The sequence below is a fragment of the Schistocerca cancellata genome, chromosome 5 (genome assembly GCF_023864275.1).
Source record: "Schistocerca cancellata isolate TAMUIC-IGC-003103 chromosome 5, iqSchCanc2.1, whole genome shotgun sequence".
NCBI lineage: Eukaryota > Metazoa > Arthropoda > Insecta > Orthoptera > Acrididae > Schistocerca > Schistocerca cancellata.
Window position 1 is genome coordinate 579,413,283 of NC_064630.1, and position 21,449 is coordinate 579,434,731.

The following is a 21,449-nucleotide window of genomic DNA, read 5'->3' on the forward strand; positions in this document are numbered from 1 at the left end:
AATATTGTGCCTGATATAAACTGTGTGAGATAGTAAAATGTTGATATACAAGTAATTTGCTACTAAGGAAAAGGCTGGTAAATGAATATTACAAGTTTTGATAGAATGTTACTGACAACGACTTTTAGATTCCTCGTGTCTTCTAGCCGTCGTACGTCTTTAAGTAGCTACCAAGTCGGGTATTCTTTATCATTCTAGTGTAAAATACACTATGTGATCAACAGTATCCGGACACCCCCCAAAACATACGTTTTTTATATTAGGTGCATTGTGCTATCACCTACTGCTAGGTACTCCATATCACGACCTCAGTAGTCATTAGACATCGTAAGAGAGCAGAATGGGGCGCTCCGCGGAACTCACGGACTTCAGGTGATTGGGTGTCATTTGTGTCGTACGTCTGTACTCGAGATTTCCACACTAAGCTAGTATGGTTTCCGAAGTGATAGTGAAGTGGAAACGTGAAGGGACACGTACAGCACAAAAGCGTACAGGCCGACCTCGTCTGTTGACTGACAGACCGCCGACAGTTGAAGAGGGTCGTAATGTGTTATAGACAGACATCTATCCAGACCATCACACAGGAATTCCAAACTGCAACAGGATCCACTGCAAGCACAATGAAATTTAGGCGGGAGACTGCTCATAAGCGGGTAAATGCCAAATGACTCGTCGCTTGGTGAAAGGAGCGTAAACATTCGACAATTGAAGTGTGGAAAAACATTGTGCAGAGTGACGAATCACGGTACACAATGTGGCGATCCGATGGCAGGGTGAGGGTATGGCGAATGCCCGGCGAACGTGTGTAGGGCCAACAGTAAAATTCGGAGGCGGTGGTGTTATGGTGTGGTCGTGTTTTTTATGGAGGGGGCTTGCACCCCTTGTTGTTTTGCGTGGCACTATCACAGCACAGGCCTACATTGATGTTTTAAGCACCTTCTTGCTTCCCACTGTTGAAGAGCTATTCGGGGATGGCGATTCCACCTTTCAACACGATCGAGCACCTGTTCATAATGCACGGCCTGTGGCGGGGTGGTTACACGATAATAACATCCCTGTAATGAACTGGCCTGCACAGAGTCCTATAGAACATCTTTCGGATGTTTTGGAACGCCAGGCCTCACCGGCCGACATCGATACCTCTCCTCAGTGCAGCACTCTGTGAAGAATGAGCTACCATTCCCCAAGATACCTAGCACCTGTTTGAACATATACCTGCAAGAGTGGTAGCTGTCATCAAGGCTAAGTGTGGGCCAACACCATATTGAAATCCGGCATTACCGATGGAAGGCGCCACGAACTTATAAGTCATTTTCAGCCAGGTGTCCGGATACTTTTGATCACATAGTGTACGATGATCACGGCCAATACCGTCACACTATGACTAATACTGAAGAATTCTTTCGAGAAGGAGTCAGGATCAAATGCTGATGAAACCATACTGAGGTTTACCAATACATTTTCGTTTAGAAAAAAGCGTCTCTTACTGCAGTATGCCGGCTGTATGGCCGAGCGGTTCTAGGCGCTACTGTCTGGAACCGCGCGACCGCTACGGTCGCAGTTTCGAATCCTGCCTCGGGCGTGGATGTGTGTGATGTCCTTAGGTTAGTTAGGTTTAAGTAGTTCTAAGTTCTAGGGGACTGATGACCTCAGAAGTTAAGCCCCATGGTGCTCAGAGCCAATTTTACTGCAGTATCTGCCAAATAAGGACTCCACATGTGTCTCGTCTTTTATGTGAAACTCAACTGCACTGGATGTTCTGAAGTGCTACGGAGTTTTACATATCGGTAATTAATCATAGGTCTAAAGCTGGGTGTTATTCCAGATAATCCTCCGCAGATGCCTTTCATGTACAAGGCTAAAGTCGTCTGAGAAACCAGATACTAATCTCGCACCAAGAGAAACGAGTTTTCTTTATAAATGAGCATCTATATAGTTCCCACAGAAAATACCCATGCCAAAATAAACGTTTAGCGAAATTCCTCTATCGACGCTAGGTTTTCTTCTTTAATGGCACTGCCAGTACATTCCCTTAATCTGAACTGTGTAGATAGACGTCTTTTTACAGGATACGTGATTCTCAGCAAAACTGACGAATTTACGATAGTTATAATGAAATTATGCACAAGCCCTTTATATCACTTAATGTTCGTGATTCGCAAAGCTCCATACTGGCTTAGCTCTTGTTAGCAACACAGAGAGTAATACGCGTTGAATATTCGCTAAGGCAAGCCCTTTTTTCGAATATTTTTAAATGGATCTTTTGTAAGAGAACAGCGTGATTGATCAGAATAAGTAAAGAGAGTAATGTCTGAGTAGGTTCAGTTTTGCTCAGCTGTTTGAAAATCAAATAACGTAGAGGTTTATCAACATAGTAATTCATTAATTTTTCTAAGGGGACGTTTCATGTGTTTCACAAGACCGATGTTTTCTAAATCCGTGTTGACTGTGTGTCAATAGGCCGCACTCCTCGAGGTATGTCCACCTTTGGCCTTCATTCGGCTTGAACTCTGCTGGGAACACTTTCAATGAGCTGTCTGAATATCTACGTAGGAATGGTAGCCCATTCTCTCTCAAGAGCCTAAACCAAAGAAGTTAGTGATGTTGGACCCTGTTCCAACTCATCCCAAGGACGTTCCGTTGGGTGCAAGACGGGCTATAGATAGGTCAGTTCATTTCAGCAGTGTTACTGTCCACAAAGCATTGTTTCACAGCTGTTGCTTTATGACAGGCAGCATCGTCATAAAAATGCAAATAATCGTGTCCGACCTGTTTCTCTACTGTACACGGTACACAATGTCCCACTCGATATCTGAGTGGTCAACGCGGCACTGTGCTCTAGCTAAGGGCCCGGGTTCGATTCTCGGCTGGTTCGGAGATTTTCTCCGCTTGAGAACTGGATATTGTGTTGTCTTCATCATCTTTTCGTCCTTATCGACACCCAGGTCGCCGCAGTGGCGTCACCTAAAAAAGACCTGCACCAGGCGACTTGTCTACTTGACGGGAGGCCTTCGCCACACAACATTTCATTTCATTTCAGTACAGAATGCTGTAACTTGTGTTCAAAATCTTCCGCATTTAGCAATTTCTTAAGACATTGAATATCTTTTCCGAAGAAGCAAGTCTAGATCTGACCATCCGAGTCAAGATTTTCTGATGTCCGTGACTCAACCACAGTTATGTTCAAAACGGTTTCTTAATCGATGTCGCAGCCAGCTCTACCTAACATTGTCGTCCATATACGACAGTCTTCAACAGGCTCGTATAGCGGCAAAGACCGTGCCAGCAGCCGAGAGGTCGCGGGTTCGAGTCTCGGTCGTACAACGGGTTTTCCTGTCTTCGTTTTAACCTAGTCTTCACCTCTCAATGCTGTGAGGCGTCGTCAGAAACGGTACGTGGTTCGTTTTCCAAGTTAAACTGTAGGTCCCCTTTCCCTGGTTAGAAAACTGGGGCAGGTTCGAGACATGCAAGTCGCCGAAGTGGGGTCCAACAGGAAGATTTACACTGGGCTACTGAGCCACATGAAATTGTTATTATGACTGACTCGGTGTCAACGCGACTCCAAACCTCAGCAAAGAAATGATTTTGTTGGTGCCATTAAACTTTCTGTATTATTTGCACAGACAATATGGAAATGGTTTCCATTGATTTTCGCACTGTGATAGACCATACGCGTCCATCCAAGTGATATTTACGTACATTTAGCTTCCAAACATATTGCTCGTCAACATAAGATTTCAAAGCGACGATCACGTGTTTTACGTGCTCATAGCTTTTTGCAAGTCGCCTTTGTAGAGCAGATTACCAGCGCAGTTTAATGACTGTCCGTATACAGCCAGCACTCCAAGAAATTTTCCTCATTGCTATTTGATCGTCTGGGGAAGGAATGTAGCGACGCCTAGTACTTGCTCGTCTAGTACTTGATCGCTCTAGTACTTGATCACCAGGCGGGAAGCACTAAATCTCAAATTAAATGAGAGCATGTTGATCTGTCTGTAGTGATGCCGACGTTGAATGGTTACTTTGAATAACGCAGCTAGTTTGGTACTATCCAGCAATATTATACACTGTCACTAGTATTCGTCATGACATTCTCCCATCACCATCATCAGCACTACGGACTTGCCATCGTAATCTGCCCACACCAGTGAAAGTCATTTAATTTTGAACACTTGGACGCGTCGTTCTTTCCACGAAAAATGTTTGAGTCGCGATTGAGTGAAAACCGTTACAGTGCGGTGCCCTGTCACCAAAGAGATGTCTTATAATTCTTTGTTTTGCCAACATGTAGATCGAGCGAGCAATCAACATTTCAAAACGATTTCGGCGATATGCAAGTAAATTATATTTGTCTATCGATTTTAAGCAGCTAAAAAAACAACGCATATCATGGAAGTGGCACGTCAGCGAAATGCCGTTCATGCAAAATTTCAGACAAGTGAAGTAACATCTCCTGAGAGAAGGAGTTCCTGTCACTGTTCATAGTATAAAAATTCTCGTTCTTGAACAACAGTGAACCAAAGCACGTGAAGTTTTCGAGCGCCAGTGGAGGTAGCATTAAATGTTCAGCGATTATTCGAAAGATTCATCCGGAAGTCACGATGTATTCTTACTTATTAACGCCCCCACTTCTGAACTCACGTGCCGACCTGTTTGTATGTTACATACGCGAATCCAAAGTAACTGTACACCTATTAGTTGACATTTAATACGGGGTGTACTACATCTACATCTGCATCTACATGGCTACTCTGCAAATCACACTAAAGTGCCTGGTAGAGGGCTCATCGAACTCTATTAATCCAATCTCGAACAGCGCACGGTCAAAACGAGCACCTATATCTTTCCGTACGAGCTCTGATTTCCCTTACTTTATTATGATGATCGTTTCTTCCTATTTAGATCGGTGTCAACAATTTTCGAATTCGGAGGAGAAAGTTGGTGATTAAATTTCGTGAGAAGATTGCGCCGCAACGAAAAACGCCTTTGTTTTAGTGGTGTCCACCCCAAATCCTGTATAATGTCAGTGACACTCTCTCCCATATTTCACGATAATACAAAACGTACTACTCTTCTTTGAACTTTCCCGATGTATTCCGTTAATTCTAACTGGTAAGAATCCCAGACCGCGCAGCAGTAATGCAAAAGAGGACTGACAAGCGTAGTGCAGGCAATCGTTTTTGGTAGATCTGTTACATCCTCTAAATGTCCTGCCAGTAAATCGCTGTCTTTGGTTAGCCTTCCCCGCAACATTTTCTACTTCTTCCTTCCAATTTAAATTGTTCATAATTGTAATTCATAGGTATTTAGCTGAATTTATGGTCTTAAGATTACACTGATTTATCGTGTATCCGAAGTTTAATGGATTCCTTTTAGCACTCATGTGGACGGCCTCACACTTGTCATTATTTAGGGTCAATTGCCAATATTCACACCATTCAGATGTCTTTTCTAAATAGTTTTTCAATTTGTTTTGATCTTCTGATGAGGTTACTAGACGATAAACGACGCCGGCCGGAGTGGCCGAGCGGTTCTAGGCGCTACAGCCTAGAAGCGCGCGACCACTACGGTCGCAGGTTCGAATCCTGCTTCGGGCATGGACGTGTGAGATGTCCTTAGGTAAGTTAGGTTTAAGTATTTCTAAGTTCTAGGGGACTGATGACCTCAGCAGTTAAGCCCCATAGTGCTCAGAGCCATTTGAATCATTTCGATAAACGACGCCATCATCCGCAAACAACCTAAGACGGCTGCTCAGATTGTCTCCTAAATCGTTTATATGGACAAGGAACAGCAGATGCCCTATAACACTACCTTTTGGAACGCCAGAAATCCCTCGATGACTTTCCGTCAATTACTACAAACTGTGGCCTCTCTGACAGGAAATAAGAATCCAGTCACATATCTCAGACGAACCATAAGTCGCTTGTGTGGTACAGTGTCAAAAGCCTTCTGGAAAACTAGAAACATGGAATCAATTTCAAATCCTTTTTCAATAGCACTCAATATCTCGTGTGTGAAAAGAGCTAGTTGTGTCTAAGTAGGCTGTTTAGGTTTTTATGTTGGTAACACCACGTAGCGCTCTGTATGAAAATCACTGACTGTGCTGTGTGCAGTCTGTGGCTGGTTGGCATTTAAGAAGTATTCGCTATTGTAGTGTTGGGCAGCTGGATGTGAACAGTGAGTAGCGTTGCGTAGTTGGAGGTGAGCCGCCAGCAGTGGTATATATTGTTTGTTCTCTATCAAAATCTTTCATCTGCTAACTATGCCTATCAGTAGTTAGTGCCTTCAGTAGTTGGAAACTTTTATTTAGCTGGCACTAGTGGCGCTCGCTGTATTGCAGTAGTTCGAGTAACGAAGATTTTTGTGAGTTTAGCGATTCATGTAAGGTATGGATTATTGTTAGTCAGGGCCATTCTTTAGTGGGGATTATTGACAGTCAGATTGCGTTGCGCTAAAAAATATTGTGTGTCCGTTTAGTGTTGATCAGAATAAGTAAAGAGAGTAATGTCTGAGTACGTTCAGTTTTGCTCAGCTGTTTGAAAATCAAATAACGTAGAGGTTTATCAACACAGTAATTCATTAATTTTTCCAAGGGGACGTTTCATGTGTTTCACAAGACCGATGTTTTCTAAATCCGTGTTGACTGTGTGTCAGTAGGCCGTTCTCTTCGAGGTGTGTCCACCTTTGGCCTTCATTCGGCTTGAACTCTGCTGGGAACACTTTCAATGAGGTGTCTGAATATCTACGTAGGAATGGTAGCCCATTCTCTCTCAACAGCCTAAACCAAAGAAGTTAGTGATGTTGGACCCTGTTTCAACTCATCCCAAGGACGTTCCGTTGGGTGCAAGACGGGACTATAGATAGGTCAGTTCATTTCAGCAGTGTTGCTGTCCACAAAGCATAGTTTCACAGCTGTTGCTTTATGACAGGGAGCATCGTCATAAAAATGCAAATAATCGTGTCCGACCTGTTTCCCTACTGTACACGGTACACAATGTCCCACTCGATAGCTGAGTGGTCAACGCGGCACTGTGCTCTAGCTAAGGGGCCCGGGTTCGATTCCCGGCTGGTTCGGAGATTTTCTCCGCTTGAGAACTGGATAGTGTGTCGTCTTCATCATCTTTTCGTCCTTATCGACACCCAGGTCGCCGCAGTGGCGTCACCTAAAAAAGACCTGCACCAGGCGACTCGTCTACTTGACGGGAGGCCTTCGCCACACATTTCATTTCATTTCAGTACTGAATGCTGTAACTTGTGTTCAAAATCTTCCGCATTTAGCAATTTCTTAAGAACAGATTAATCGCAGTTAGTACTGAGGCAGTTAAACAGTATTTCTCTTGCGCTCCATACATGAATGTAACCGGAAGAAGTCCTAATTAATGGCGCAATAGAAAGTACCCTTTGCCATGCACTTCACAGTGGTTTGTAGAGTATGGATGTATATGTAGTAGATGTAGATAAGAGACAACAAACATGATGTGACGATCAACGTTCTTCGTAGTTGCTATATTACTATCTCGAACAACAAAGTAAATTTTCATTTAAAAATTTATTCACCATATGTCATTATAGATTGTAATCACATACGCACTATTAGCTCTCATTAGTCAAACGCGGAACTTATCTATCTCTTAGACATCCTTGGAATCAATTACAATCGTTTGACCTTGGTCCCTCGCTCGTAACGTTCATACAACGGTCCGTCTGCGCTAGTGTCCACCACTCCGACGTCGTTTAAGTAGTTATTAATATCCCATTTTGATATCAGCTTGTTATTCGAAAGCAACTATCTAGACATTGTATCAACGTCGTTGAAGTTAATTGCATGAATCAGGAGGAAATTACGAAAGCGAATAACGTAGAAAATATGAATAACTGAGAGCTTACACATCCCTCACGGCTAGCTGCTATAGGGAACTTCAACTGTGGACGCGTATTTCACATATAATTTTCTTGTCATCAAGCCGATGGCGTCATTTTGTAATACACCGCTGAATTTTTAGCCCCAATCACACATTTATGCCGAATGTTCAAGAAAAAGCAAGAGTTGTGTCACTTTCGGAAATCTCTCGCGTATTCGCACTAATAACACACATAATTTTTAGCTTTTCACTGCATCTTAATGAATCTGCGGTCAATATTAATAGTAACCTCCAGATTTTTGCAGATGACGAAGTTATCTATAATGGAGTAGCGTCTGAAAAAAGTTGCACAGGTACACAGTCAGATCTTGATAAGACTTAGAAGTGACGCAAAGAATGGCAACTTGCTTTAAATGTTCAAAATTATAAAATTATGCACTTCACACGTTGAAAAATTGTACTGGCCTATGACTACGATATCAACGAGCGGCAATTGGAACCGGACAACGTATACAATTACCTGGGTGTCAAATCGAACGACATGCGTCTGCTCAGCGTCTTCACTCAAGCCATTAAAAAATACTATACTATAACAAAATATTCAGCTACATTAGTAGTAATAAAAGGGTCAGTCCTTTTCCGTAATACTCACCAGGATATAAGATTTTTTTATTCTTCTTTAATCTGCGTGCTAAAAACGGCGACTTACTAGTGCGCAGAAAAATTCCCGGCTTGGCAGTATAATATTTTAAAAGATAATGATGCTAATTTTGGTCTTCCTCTGTGAGACTGAAGTCAGTGAGTAAAAGTACAAGGTGTTTCAAAAATGACCGGTATATTTGAAACGGCAATAAAAACTAAACGAGCAGCGATAGAAATACACCGTTTGTTGCAATATGCTTGGGACAACAGTACATTTTCAGGCGGACAAACTTTCGAAATTACAGTAGTTACAATTTTCAACAACAGATGGCGCTGCAAGTGATGTGAAAGATATAGAAGACAACGCGGTCTGTGGGTGCGCCATTCTGTACGTCGTCTTTCTGCTGTAAGCGTGTGCTGTTCACAACGTGCAAGTGTGCTGTAGACAACATGGTTTATTCCTTAGAACAGAGGATTTTTCTGGTGTTGGAATTCCACCGCTTAGAACACAGTGTTGTTGCAACAAGACGAACTTTTCAACGGAGATTTAATGTAACCAAAGGACCGAAAAGCGATACAATAAAGGATCTGTTTGAAAAATTTCAACGGACTGGGAACGTGACGGATGAACGTGCTGGAAAGGTAGGGCGACCGCGTACGGCAACCACAGAGGGCAACGCACAGCTAGTGCAGCAGGTGATCCAACAACGGCCTCGGGTTTCCGTTCGCCGTGTTGCAGATGCGGTCCAAATGACGCCAACGTCCACGTATCGTCTCATGCGCCAGAGTTTACACCTCTATCCATACAAAATTCAAACGCGGCAACCCCTCAGCGCCGCTACCATTGCTGCACGAGAGACATTCGCTAACGATATAGTGCACAGGATTGATGACGGCGATATGCATGTGGGCAGCATTTGGTTTACTGACGAAGCTTATTTTTACCTGGACGGCTTCGTCAATAAACAGAACTGGCGCATATGGGGAACCGAAAAGCCCCATGTTGCAGTCCCATCGTCCCTGCATCCTCAAAAAGTACTGGTCTGGGCCGCCATTTCTTCCAAAGGAATCATTGGCCCATTTTTCAGATCCGAAACGATTACTGCATCACGCTATCTGGACATTCTTCGTGAATTTGTGGCGGTACAAACTGCCTTAGACGACACTGTGAACACCTCGTGGTTTATGCAAGATGGTGCCCGGCCACATCGCACGGCCGACGTCTTTAATTTCCTGAATGAATATTTCGATAATCGTGTGATTACTTTGGGCTATCCGAAACATACAGGAGGCGGCGTGGATTGGCCTCCCTATTCGCCAGACATGAACCCCTGTGACTTCTTTCTGTGGGGACACTTGAAAGACCAGGTGTACCGCCAGAATCCAGAAACAATTGAACAGCTGAAGCAGTACATCTCATCTGCATGTGAAGCCATTCCGCCAGACACGTTGTCAAAGGTTTCGGGTAATTTCATTCAGAGACTACGCCATATTATTGCTACGCATGGTGGATATGTGGAAAATATCGTACTATAGAGTTTCCCAGACCGCAGCGCCATCTATTGTTGAAAATTGTAACTACTGTAATTTCGAAAGTTTGTCTGCCTGAAAATGTACTGTTGTCCCAAGCATATTGCAACAAACGGTGTATTTCTATCGCTGCTCGTTTAGTTTTTATTGCCGTTTCAAATATACCAGTCATTTTTGAAACACCCTGTATATGCGGTGGCAGAGACTTAAATTACCCGCATTTTCTCTCTTGTGTAGTTAGGATACATTGCCAGACCAGAGACATAGTTTACTTTCTCATAAAATACTGTGTTTAAAATACTGTTTGAGACGCTAATTACACGCGTTTCGATTCCCGCGCAACACCGGTCACAGAGGTTGTGTCGTAAGTGAAAGACGCTGTCCGTGTTTTTCATTTCTCATCTGAAAGGTACACTGAGCTTGAACCTATGTGAATGGCAGCTGTCTAATGGTTACGTTTGATTTAGAGCTGATTCAGTTCTGGTTAAACTAAATGACAGCTCATCTGATGAGCTGTTTCAAAACTTTGGTTCAAGGACCGGGGGAAAAGGGGGGGGGGGGGGGAGTGGGGAGCAAAACAGAATCTAGTGATATAGAGACATAGTCTGAGAACAGTACTTAGTATACACCTACTAGATACAAAATGGGACACTATGAGCAGAATTAGTCGACCCATGCACACCTAGTGAAAATAGTTAATTGGCATTGCTCAAGTCACGGGAAAGCAAAATATCCTTTCGTCTTCCAGTTTACACAGCTATTGTTCATCGTGACAATGAGACAAGAAATTGGAAAAAGGCTATCGTCACCCGTTCACTTCCTCCAAAGCGAGCAAATGAAAGTGTTTCACGAACTGCCCTGTCGTCATCTTGTTCAGAAACCGGTGCCGTCCTCGTCTTTTGATAATGGAAGTGTGACATTACCACATTACCGTAATTAATATCCCGAAGAGAAACGAATAAGTCATAAATGAGAGAGTGCGACCCAAATGTAGGGTCAGCAGACATGAAAGCTTTCTCTCGCAAACAGTAGTCAAGCGCTGCAAAGGTTAATCTCGGTGAACCTGCTATGAGCTTGTCACCTCATTTTCCACAGTCCGTTGAGGACGGTGTGCAGGTATTATTTACTGCATTATCCTTTCGCAAACCCAAAACCGCGCCAAATAATAGAAGGTTTTGTCAGTACAGTGTTGCAGCGGTTCAAAGATTTGTCTACATTTGCATATTTACTCTGCAATCTCTGTATAATGCACCGCGGAGGGTATATCGGGCCAATATTATCGACTGTTTCCTATCCCATTGGAGTATTAAAGGAGAGAAACATAATTTCCCATATGCCTCTGCAGGTCCCTTATCCTTCTTGTGTTAACCTCGTTGTGAACCCGCAAGATAAAAGATGGTGGTACAGAACAGTCGCACAGTGACCCTCTAATACAGGTTCTCTATTTTTATCCAACATGGTTCCGCGGGCACTACGTCGTACACCGAAGCACCAAAGAAACTGGTATAGGCATGCATATTCAAATACAGAGATCTGTATACAGGCAGAATACGGCGCTGCAGTCGGCAACGCCTGTATAAGATAGGAAGTGTCTAGCACAGTTGTTAGATCGGTTACAACTGCTACAATGCCAGGTTATCAAGATTTAAATGAGTTTGAACATGGTGTTATGGACGGCGCATGAGCGGTGGGACACAGCATCTTCGAGGTACCGATAAAGTGGGAATTTTCCCGTACCACCATTTCACGTGTGTGCATCAAATCACCGAAATCGCTACGGCCGGAAAAAGACGGGACCAACGACAACTGAAGAGAATCGTTCAATGTGACAGAAGTGCAACCCTTTCGGAAATTGCTGCAAATTTCAATGGTGGGCCATCAATAAGTGTCAGCGTGCGAACCATTCAACGAAACATCATCGATATGGACTTTCGAAGCGCAAGGCCCACTCGTGTACTCTTGATAGCTGCACGACACGCCTGGGCCCATCAACGCTGACAATGGACTGTTGATGACCGGAAATATGTTGCCTGGTCGGACGAGTCTCATTTCCAATTGTATGGAGCGGATGGACGTGTACGGGTACGGAGACACCTCATGAATCCAAGAACGCTGCAGGGGCTGTTCAAGCTGGTGGAGGCTCTGTAATGGTGTGGGCATGCGCAATTGGAGCAATATATGATCCCTGATTCATCTAGATACGACTCTGACAGGTGACACGTACTAAGCATACTGTCTGATCGCCTGCGTCCATTCAGTCTCTGTCGGTCCATAATGGCCTGGGGGACATCGGCTGGTACGTATTTCTTGATTCAAAAACTTTACCAACAGCTGTATGTTTTGTTTTATTTTATTTTATATCTCAGACGCCACCAGTTTCGGCAACTCAATCTTGCCATCTTCAGGCCCCATACGCTATTTTCGTATTAACAATCCTATCGAATGGTGGCCAAAAACTGGAATCGTAAATTCGATCGTTTGAGTCACAAGTGCTTATAAGGCTGACTGTTGACGTCGGTTATCTGCAACAATAATATGGGCTTTGAGTCCAAATCAGTAACTGTCTAAGTGATGGACAGTTCGCTTGGACTTCGTTGCCCCCGCATCCCCTCAAGTGACCATATAACCTTCAAGCTGGCGCCCAGGTGTGGTGCACCCCTCGCACTGCTGAATTTACATACCGTCTGCATTTAGATAGTGCATTTAAGGAACCTGAAATTTTTCACTGCATAATTGTTTTCCGTCATCTTCAGGTGAACTGTCGCCTGAAGGTGACGAGCAAAATATTTGATCAATTAAATTTGCCGGGAAAGCCTGGGATCCCAATTTTCACCGTTTCCATGAAAGCCTAACTCAACAATAATACCCCTGTGAATTTAGTGACAGTTGACAGCCCCATACACATTCTTCATCCTCCAGTGAATGTCTACCGGTGCTTTTACTTCGGCAGCCAAGAATAACACCACGTTGGTCCTGTTTGGATGCATTTGGTAGTGACGTCGCCATAATTCACGTTTCCGCATTTACCTCAAGCACGTCGGGAAGCCACGAATGCCACCTCATCTCTTGCCTACACGTCGGTACTTATAGACCCGCATCTGAGTTGCACTGATTTTGACACACGCTGCAGCAACGCCCTCAAAAGGAAACTTTCTGATCACCCTTTATTGCAACGGAGACGAATCTTTTTCGTACCACAGGAAAAAATTTGTAAACCATTGTGTTCCACTCTCACTGGACTTCTAGGAAGCCACCTCTATGGAGTGGTACACCAGCTGTGATGGCTTCGCTGTTTAGTAAGTCTTACTTCACTATGTTGTTAGTTGTAATGAACTGTAAAAAATTTCATTACTTTGGCATTTTTGGTGCCTGGAACGTTCTAATCCCTGTGCGAGGTCGCGACGTAATGGGCTACGATAGCACCATGAATGGGCTACGATAGCACCATGCTGCGGAAGGTTATTTACGACGAGTCGTTCCGAGTAAATGGTAAGTTAAAGAGTCCCGCCCGCAGACCCACCGCAGGCAGCCATTTGTGGTTACCGGCAGTCACCGCGGTTACAGCTGAGCGAAAGAAGACATTGCAAGCACGTAAACTGATTCCGAAGCGTCTCACTACATTTCGTGTGTGTATCTTGAGGATTCACCGAGAGACTCTGAGGAAGCATCGCTGTTTGTACGAGAATAGCTTAGAGAACCATATGACAGAGAGTGATCAAAGTTAGAGCACACGTAATTTTTGTTCCAATAGATCCATAGTGACGAGATCCTTCAGAATGTAGAAAATTTACAGGAAACAAGAAAACACAATAAGTAAGAAAACAAGATATGCAAATACACCTTCCACAAAGTCTAAGTGAAATAGTCCACATGAATGTGGAATCAGGCGAAAAAGTCTTAAATGTGTATTCGTTTAGAAGGTGATAAATAAATTGTCACAAAACTACACTACTGGCCATTAAAATTGCAACACCACGAAGATGACGTGCTACAGACGCGAAATTTAACCGACAGGAAGAAGATGCCGTGATATGCAAATGATTAGCTTTTCAGAGCATTCACACAAGGTTGGCGCCGCAGGAGACACCTACAACGTGGTGACATGCGGAAAGTTTCCAACCGATTTCTCATACACAAACAGCAGTTGACCTGCGTTGCCTGGTGAAACGTTGTTGTGATGCCTCGTGTAAGGAGGAGAAATGCGTACCATCACGTTTTCGACTTTGATAAAGGTCAGATTGTAGCCTATCGCGACTGAGGTTTATCGTATCGCGACATTGCTGCTCACGTTGGTCGAGATCCAATGACTGTTAGCAGAATATGAAATCGGTGGGCTCAGGAGAGTAATACGGAACGCCGTACTGGATCCCAATGGCTCGTATCACTAGCAGTCGTGATGACAGGCATCTTATTCTCATGACTGTAACGGATCGTGCAGCCACGTCTCGATAACTGAGTCAACAGATTGGGACGTTTGCAAGACAACAACCATCTGCACGAACAGTTCGATGTTTGCAGCAGCATGGACTATCAGCTCGGAGACCATGGCTGCGGTTACCCTTGACGCTGCATCACAGACAGGAGTGCCTGCGATGGTGTACTCAACGACGAAACTGGGTGCACGAATGGCAAAACGTCATTTTTTCGGATGATTCCATGTTCTGTTTACAGCATCATGATGGTCGCGTCCGTGTTTGGCGACATCGCGCTAAACGCACATTGGAAGCGTGTATTTTGCATCGCCATACTGGCGTATCACCCGGCGTGATGGAATGGGGTGCCATTGGTTACACGTCTCGGTCACCTCTTGTTCGCATTGACGGCACTTTGAACAGTGGACGTTCCATTTCAGATGTGTTACGACCCGTAGCTCTATTCTTCATTCGATCCCTTCGAAACCCTACATTTCAGCAGGATAATGCACGACCGCATGTTGCCTTTCTGGATACAGCACATTCCCCAGATCTCTCACCAATTTAAAACGTCTGGTCAATGATGGCCGAGCAACTGGCTCGTCACAATACGCCAGTCACTACTCTTGATGAACTGTGTGTGGTATCGTGTTGAAGCTGCATGGGCAACTGTACCCGTACACGCCATCCAAGCTCTGTTTGACTCAATGGCCAGGCGTATCAAGGCCGTTATTAGGGCCATAGGTGGTTGTTCTGGGTACTGATTTCTCAGGATCTATGCACCCAAACTGCCTGAAAATGTAACCACATGTCAGTTCTAGTACAATATATTTGTCCAATGAATACCCGTTTATCATCTGCATTTCTTCTTGGTCTAGCAATTTTAATGGCCAGTAGTGTATAAATGTTCAATACACTGCGGTGCTTATGATATTTCGTAGACTGCTGTAGTCCCTTGGTGGCTGAGAGCTCAAGGCACCATGCTTTTTTTACCAGTATTGTTTGCTTCTCCCAGTGTAATGCATGACCTGCTGGTGTACCAGGCTCGCCATTTAAGTTTTCACACGTGACCATTACGTCACGCAGGTTCTATATTGTCCACTTGTTACTCTTCAAAAACTTTAGTTTGTTTACAGAGACGGCTCTAGCCCATCTATCTCAGGGCTGTGAGCACTAACGTTCCACCGCCCGCCCCCTAACCTTCTCCCCTCCTCCCCTATCCACCCTGCTGATGAAGTTAGGCCAGCTAATCCAAACCTATAATTCAAAAATTTCTTAGGGTTTTAATTTAGTTTTATGATTTACATTTTGTGGAAAGTTCATACAACACTACACACAATTTTAACCAACAAGATTATAAAATGAAGTTGTTATTTTCAGATTATCAAGGTATTTCACGTTGGGACGTCACATGTTCAACATTTCTCATCGACTTTTGGGGTATTTCCCGACATCTGCGGTCCGATGTGTCTGATATTAAATTACTTGTCTCGGCGTCATCTAAGTCACTCTAGACGTTTTTAAACGTCAATGAGAATCACCCTGTACAGCATGCCAATATCAACGCGGAAAGAAACAAAAGCCATTGCATTCTGTAGGAAAAACTCAGAAAGGACAAAATTAGTAGTCGAAAACAAGTTCACTTAGCTACTAGATACTCGTAGATTTAAAGTATTGTGGACCGTAATGACGTACAGAGGATCAAAATAACCTTGAGAAGTTCAATTACGTGAACAGTACCATTAGAATATCGCTCCAAAATTAAGTAAGAAGTAAAAATTAAAATTTTAAAAAGTTATGTCAATACCAGTATTGCAATAGGGGAGTGAATCTTAAGTAACGAAGATAAAATACACTGAAGCGTCAAAGAAACTGGTATAGGCATACGTATTCAAATACAGAAAAATGCAAACAGGCGGAATACGGCACTGTGGTCGACAACGCCTACATAAGACAGCGAATGTTGCAGTTTGGTTGCTGCTGGTACAATGGCAGGTTGTTAAGATTTAAGTGAGTCTGAACGTGGTGTTATAGTCGGCGCACGTGCGGTGGGGCACAGCATCTCCAGGGTAGCGGTGAAGTGGAGATATTCCCGTACGACAATTTCACGAGGAATATCAGGAATGAAGCAAAACATCAAATCTCCGACATTGCTGCGCCCGGAAGAAGATCCTGCAAGAACGGTACCAACGACAGCTGAAGAGAATCGTTCATCGTGACAGAAGTGCGACCCTTCCGCAAATTGCTGCATATTTCAATGGTGGGCCATCAACAAGTGTCAGCGTGCAAGCCATTCAACGAAACGTCATCGATATGGGCTTTCGGAGCCGAAGGCCCACTCGTATACCCTTGATGGCTGCACGACACGCCTGGGCCCATCAACGCTGACAATGGATTGTTTATGACTGGAAGATGACTGGAAACATGTTGCCTGGCCGAACGAGTCTCGTTTCAAATTGTATCGAGCGGATGGACGTGTACGGGTACGGAGACATCCTCATGAATCCAAGGACGCTGCAGGGGCTGTTCAAGCTGGTGGAGGCTGTGTAATGGTGTGGGCATGCGCAATTGGAGTAATATATGACCCCTGACTCATCTAGATACGACTCTGACAGGTGACACGTACGTAAGCATACTGTCTGATCATCTGCATCCGTTTGTAACTATTTGTTACTATTGTAACTATTACTATTTCTAACTATTACTAATAACTATTTTCTTGAACGAGAATGTTAATCATTCTCTTGCCTAGTTAGGCTGGCGACCGTTTTCTTTATCCGTTAAACAGTGCAGATAGGCAAAATTTTGTTTGTTACTGTTCAAATATTTACGTAATTCTGATTTTCATTTCCGATAAGCCACCTCCGTTAGGTACAACACGGTCAACATAACAAAATTCCTCTCAGAGGGTAACACTGCTCTGTTGCTTTATACCATAGTTGCTTTAACAAGATAGTTTTATTTCACGACCTGCTTCCAACTTTAAGGTTATGGTATAACAGTAGCGGACAGAAGTGTTATACATTCAGTCTCTGTCTGTCCATTATGGCCTGGGGGGACATCGGCTGGTACATATTTCTTGATTCAAAAACTTCACCAACAGCCGTATGTTTTGGTTTACTTTATTTTGTATCTCAGGCGCCACCAGTTTCGGCAACTGAATCTTGCCATCTTCAGGCCTCATACACTATTATCGTATTAACAATCTTACCGAATGGTACCATAAAACAGGAATCGTAAATCCGATTGTTGTGCAACAGATTCCAGGAATCTGCAATGAGTCACAATTGCTTATAAGGTTGATTTGTTGACGTCGGTTACCTGCAACAAAAATGTGGTTCAAATGGCTCTGAGCACTATGGGACTTAACTTCTGAGGTCATCAGTCCCCTAGAACTGTGAACTACTTAAACCTAACTAACCTAAGGACATCACGCACATCCATGCCCAAGGCAGGATTCGAACCTGCGACCGTAGCTGTCGCGCGGTTCCAGACTGTAGCGCCTAGAACCGCTTGGCCACGCCGGCCGGCAACAATAATATGGGCTTTGAGTCCAAATCAGTAATTATCTAAGTGATGGACGGTTCGCTTAGACTTCGTTCTGCCGCATCCCCTCAAGTGACCATATAATCTTCAAGTTGGCGCCCAGGTGTGGTGCACCCCTTGCACTGCTAAATTTACATACCGTCTGTATTTAGAGTGTGCATTTAAGGAACCTGAAATTTTTCACTGCATAATTATTTTCCGTCATCTTCAGGTGAACAGTCGCCTGATGGTGACGAGCAAAATATATGTTCAATTAAATTTGCCGAGGAAGCCTGGGATCCCAATTTTCACCGTTTCCGTGAAAGCCTAAGTCAACAATAATACTTCTGTGAATTTAGTGACAGTCGACTAAAATCGGTTGCTGTTCCAAAAACATCGATGCTGGGCGTAGCGTGATGAAGAATATTCATACGTTACTTGTCGTGGGATAGAGGCTTCCTTAGCTGTGTCGAAGACTGCGCTATATTCGTTTCTGCACGAATATTGCTCTGCGGAAAATATCTGCTCTCGATGGGTTCCGTACAATTTAATCGAAGGTGAGCAACAGACTCGTGTTAATAGTCTTCGTATATGGGTGCACGGCCACTGTATAATTCTTGAGGTGAAATATTTTCCAGCGTAGGCTTTTTTATTTTGAAATAATCACTTTATTTCATGATTTAGCTATTAGCTAAATTCGACCCTGTTACATTATAATCCTTCTCTGTTACTTGCACCATAGAAAAAGACTGTAAGCGTATACGGTCTTATATTCCACGCATCTGTCTGGAGGAAGCAACATCTAACTGCGTCCTTAATGACGATTTCTCACAATCATGGTAGTTAATAGCACAACTCTGTCATACGTGAAGTTCGTATGTTAACAAAGAAAACTACAACCCTTACGCGAGTTTTGTTACTGGCCACCGGACAGCACATTTAAATACGTTAGCGCAACATTTAAAATTAAACTACGTATTTTAAGACGTTGACCAAGAGATGTGCATTTTCATTATAATTTCAATTTGTTTTAACGCTGGCACAGTGACAAAACTTTCATAAGGATCGTAATTTTCTCCTTTAACATACGAGCTTCACATATAAGATAGCTGTGCCAGTAACTACCATGACTGTGAGGAACCGTCGTTATGGACGCTACCGGATGTTGCTTCCTCCACACAGATGTATGGAATATAAAATGCTACGAGCTGACAATTTTTCGCTGTGATTCAAGTAACGTACAACGAAAATCTCAAGGGGGCGAAATTAGCCAGTAGCTATATCGTGAACTAAATTAAGTAAAGTCGTATGGCGTTGGTGGTTGGTAACACCGAAGGGGAGGCTCAGCAGCGTAACTGTAAAGATGTTTCTGTCCTTCGGGCGCAGTGGCCCTTCTCCTACGCAGTATGTAAGTGTTCTGTGCTTTTAAGTGTTCCTGATAAGTGTAGGTGAGTGTAACTGTTGCGTGTAGTGTGGTGTCATATTTGCGTTTTATGATGATGAGAGAAAGGAGAGGATGAAACCCGGCGCCTACTTCTGTCGACGGCCACCATGCTCCCATGCCCTCATTTCTTGAGACACTACGGAGAGGTTTGGAATTTAATACAGGACAATGGCGCAAAGTCTCGTGGTTAGGAACATTACGCCGCCACCCGTCTTCCCCTTTCCCTTAATGGCAAAGAGAAAGCACCCAACAGCAGGTGGCGTACCCAGGCTGTTGCCCACCCAAGTACTGACCACGCCCGATGCCGCTTAACTCCAGTTACCTGCAAGCGTCGCTGTTTACAAGTAGACAAGGCCACTGACAATGAAGGGATTATTTCGAAATAAAACAGCCTACGCAGGAAAATGAATTCCTGCAAAGTGCTCGAGTCACTTGCTGTAAGGAAATGCTCAAAAATTTGCTGGGTGGAGGGAAAATCCGTATGACACATTGTAAGAGGAAAAGATACTCGAATGTAGTCGTACGAGTTGGAAACTAAGCAGCAGTCAACTGTTTGGGTGTTCCAACACGAATTCAAGCCAACGAAAGTGCCTCGTTAGTGAAGCATTTCCAAGAAAATGATCGTCTGTTTGTTTGGTTACAGCGGCACGTCGCGACCATTACTTCAATAGAACGAATAATACTTAATTTTAAATGGTATACACCAATTTCTTTGTCAGAAAACTTCCATGAAATCAGGGTAAACAACCGAAAACGTAGCTGTATTCTTCATAATGACAATGTTAGCTGTCACACAGCACACCAAAAAGGTAAGCTGCTTGAAGAAGAAAAACATAGAATTGATCTCTCATTGCTCGTATTCACCTGGGTTATCGTCAAACAACTTGTTTGTATTCTCTTTTTTCAGATAAAAATTGCGCGAACAGTGATTTTAAATACCTCAAGAAGCTACTGAATATTTGGAAAACAGATTTTTGTGGTACCACGATGATTTACTGCTTATAATTAATATGGATTACGTAATTATGAACTAAAATTCAGTCCCACGTCACGTTTCTCCGCCGTTGGCTGTAAACCTACACGATGACGTCATAATCTAGTGTTTCCAGGAACTAAAAACGTAGACCATAGGCAACGGTAGTTAACCGGGTACACGGAAATGGTATAGCCGCACCGTGGAAAACGAGAAGTAGTTACTTTCTGCATTAAGTAAGTATTTCGTCCTGTGATGAGGCATTTCTAATGTCCAACCTATAATACACTCTAGGACGAAAAAACAACGACGTACTACGAAGGAATTATCTGAAAGGGACGAGAATCTGTAGATATTATGTACACGTACAGACAAGCAAATGATTACAATTTCAGATAAATTGGATGGTTTGGGAGCATTAGGGAGAACGGCCTTCTAGCCATCTCGGGATTTTGACGATCTCACGCGTCAGTTACAGAATTTGACTCAATATTCCTCAGTAGGATATCCAACAACAACTTTCAACCAATGCCAAGCCGAATAACTGATTGCATAAGGGCCAGAGCTGGAACAACGCGTTGTTCATTTGCACAGTTTGTGAAGCCCTTTCTCTTAATTAATCACCCATTCTTTCTGAAATTGTAATCATTTGTTTTTCTGTACATGTATATCACATCTATTGATTTCCGTTCCATTCGGATAATTCCTTCGCGGTGCGTCTTTCTTTTTCCTCTCTCTTAGAATCCACTACGTCTCTCTTAGACTGCATTTCGTAGTATCTGTTTTCAATAACTTGTTAGAACTGCAGTATACAAATTCCATGTTGTTAATAGAAGAACAAACAGCGTTACATATTTTTACTGGCCAACAGTCGTCATACTGTAAGCTCATTGAGTACACAGGTCGTTAAAATCATTTCTCATTTATTACATCGCGTACTACAGCCCACGGGTAACGCTATGCTGCACAATATTGCAAACCGACCTTAGTTTTTCTATGGACAATATGTTAACATTAGTTAAATTCCTATAGCTCATGGAAGGAAAGAAATTTCAAGTCGA

General features: G+C 43.4%; 1 protein-coding gene across 1 annotated transcript in view; it reads left to right on the forward strand.

Annotated features, from left to right (window-relative positions):
- The first annotated feature begins 13,480 nt into the window (after positions 1-13,480).
- LOC126188693 (FMRFamide receptor-like) overlaps positions 13,481-21,449 on the forward strand; it is a 142,029-nt gene continuing 134,060 nt past the window's right edge. The window contains exon 1 of the mRNA XM_049930300.1: positions 13,481-13,523. Coding sequence (XP_049786257.1) covers positions 13,481-13,523 — 43 coding nt within the window. The remainder of the gene's footprint in view (positions 13,524-21,449) is intronic.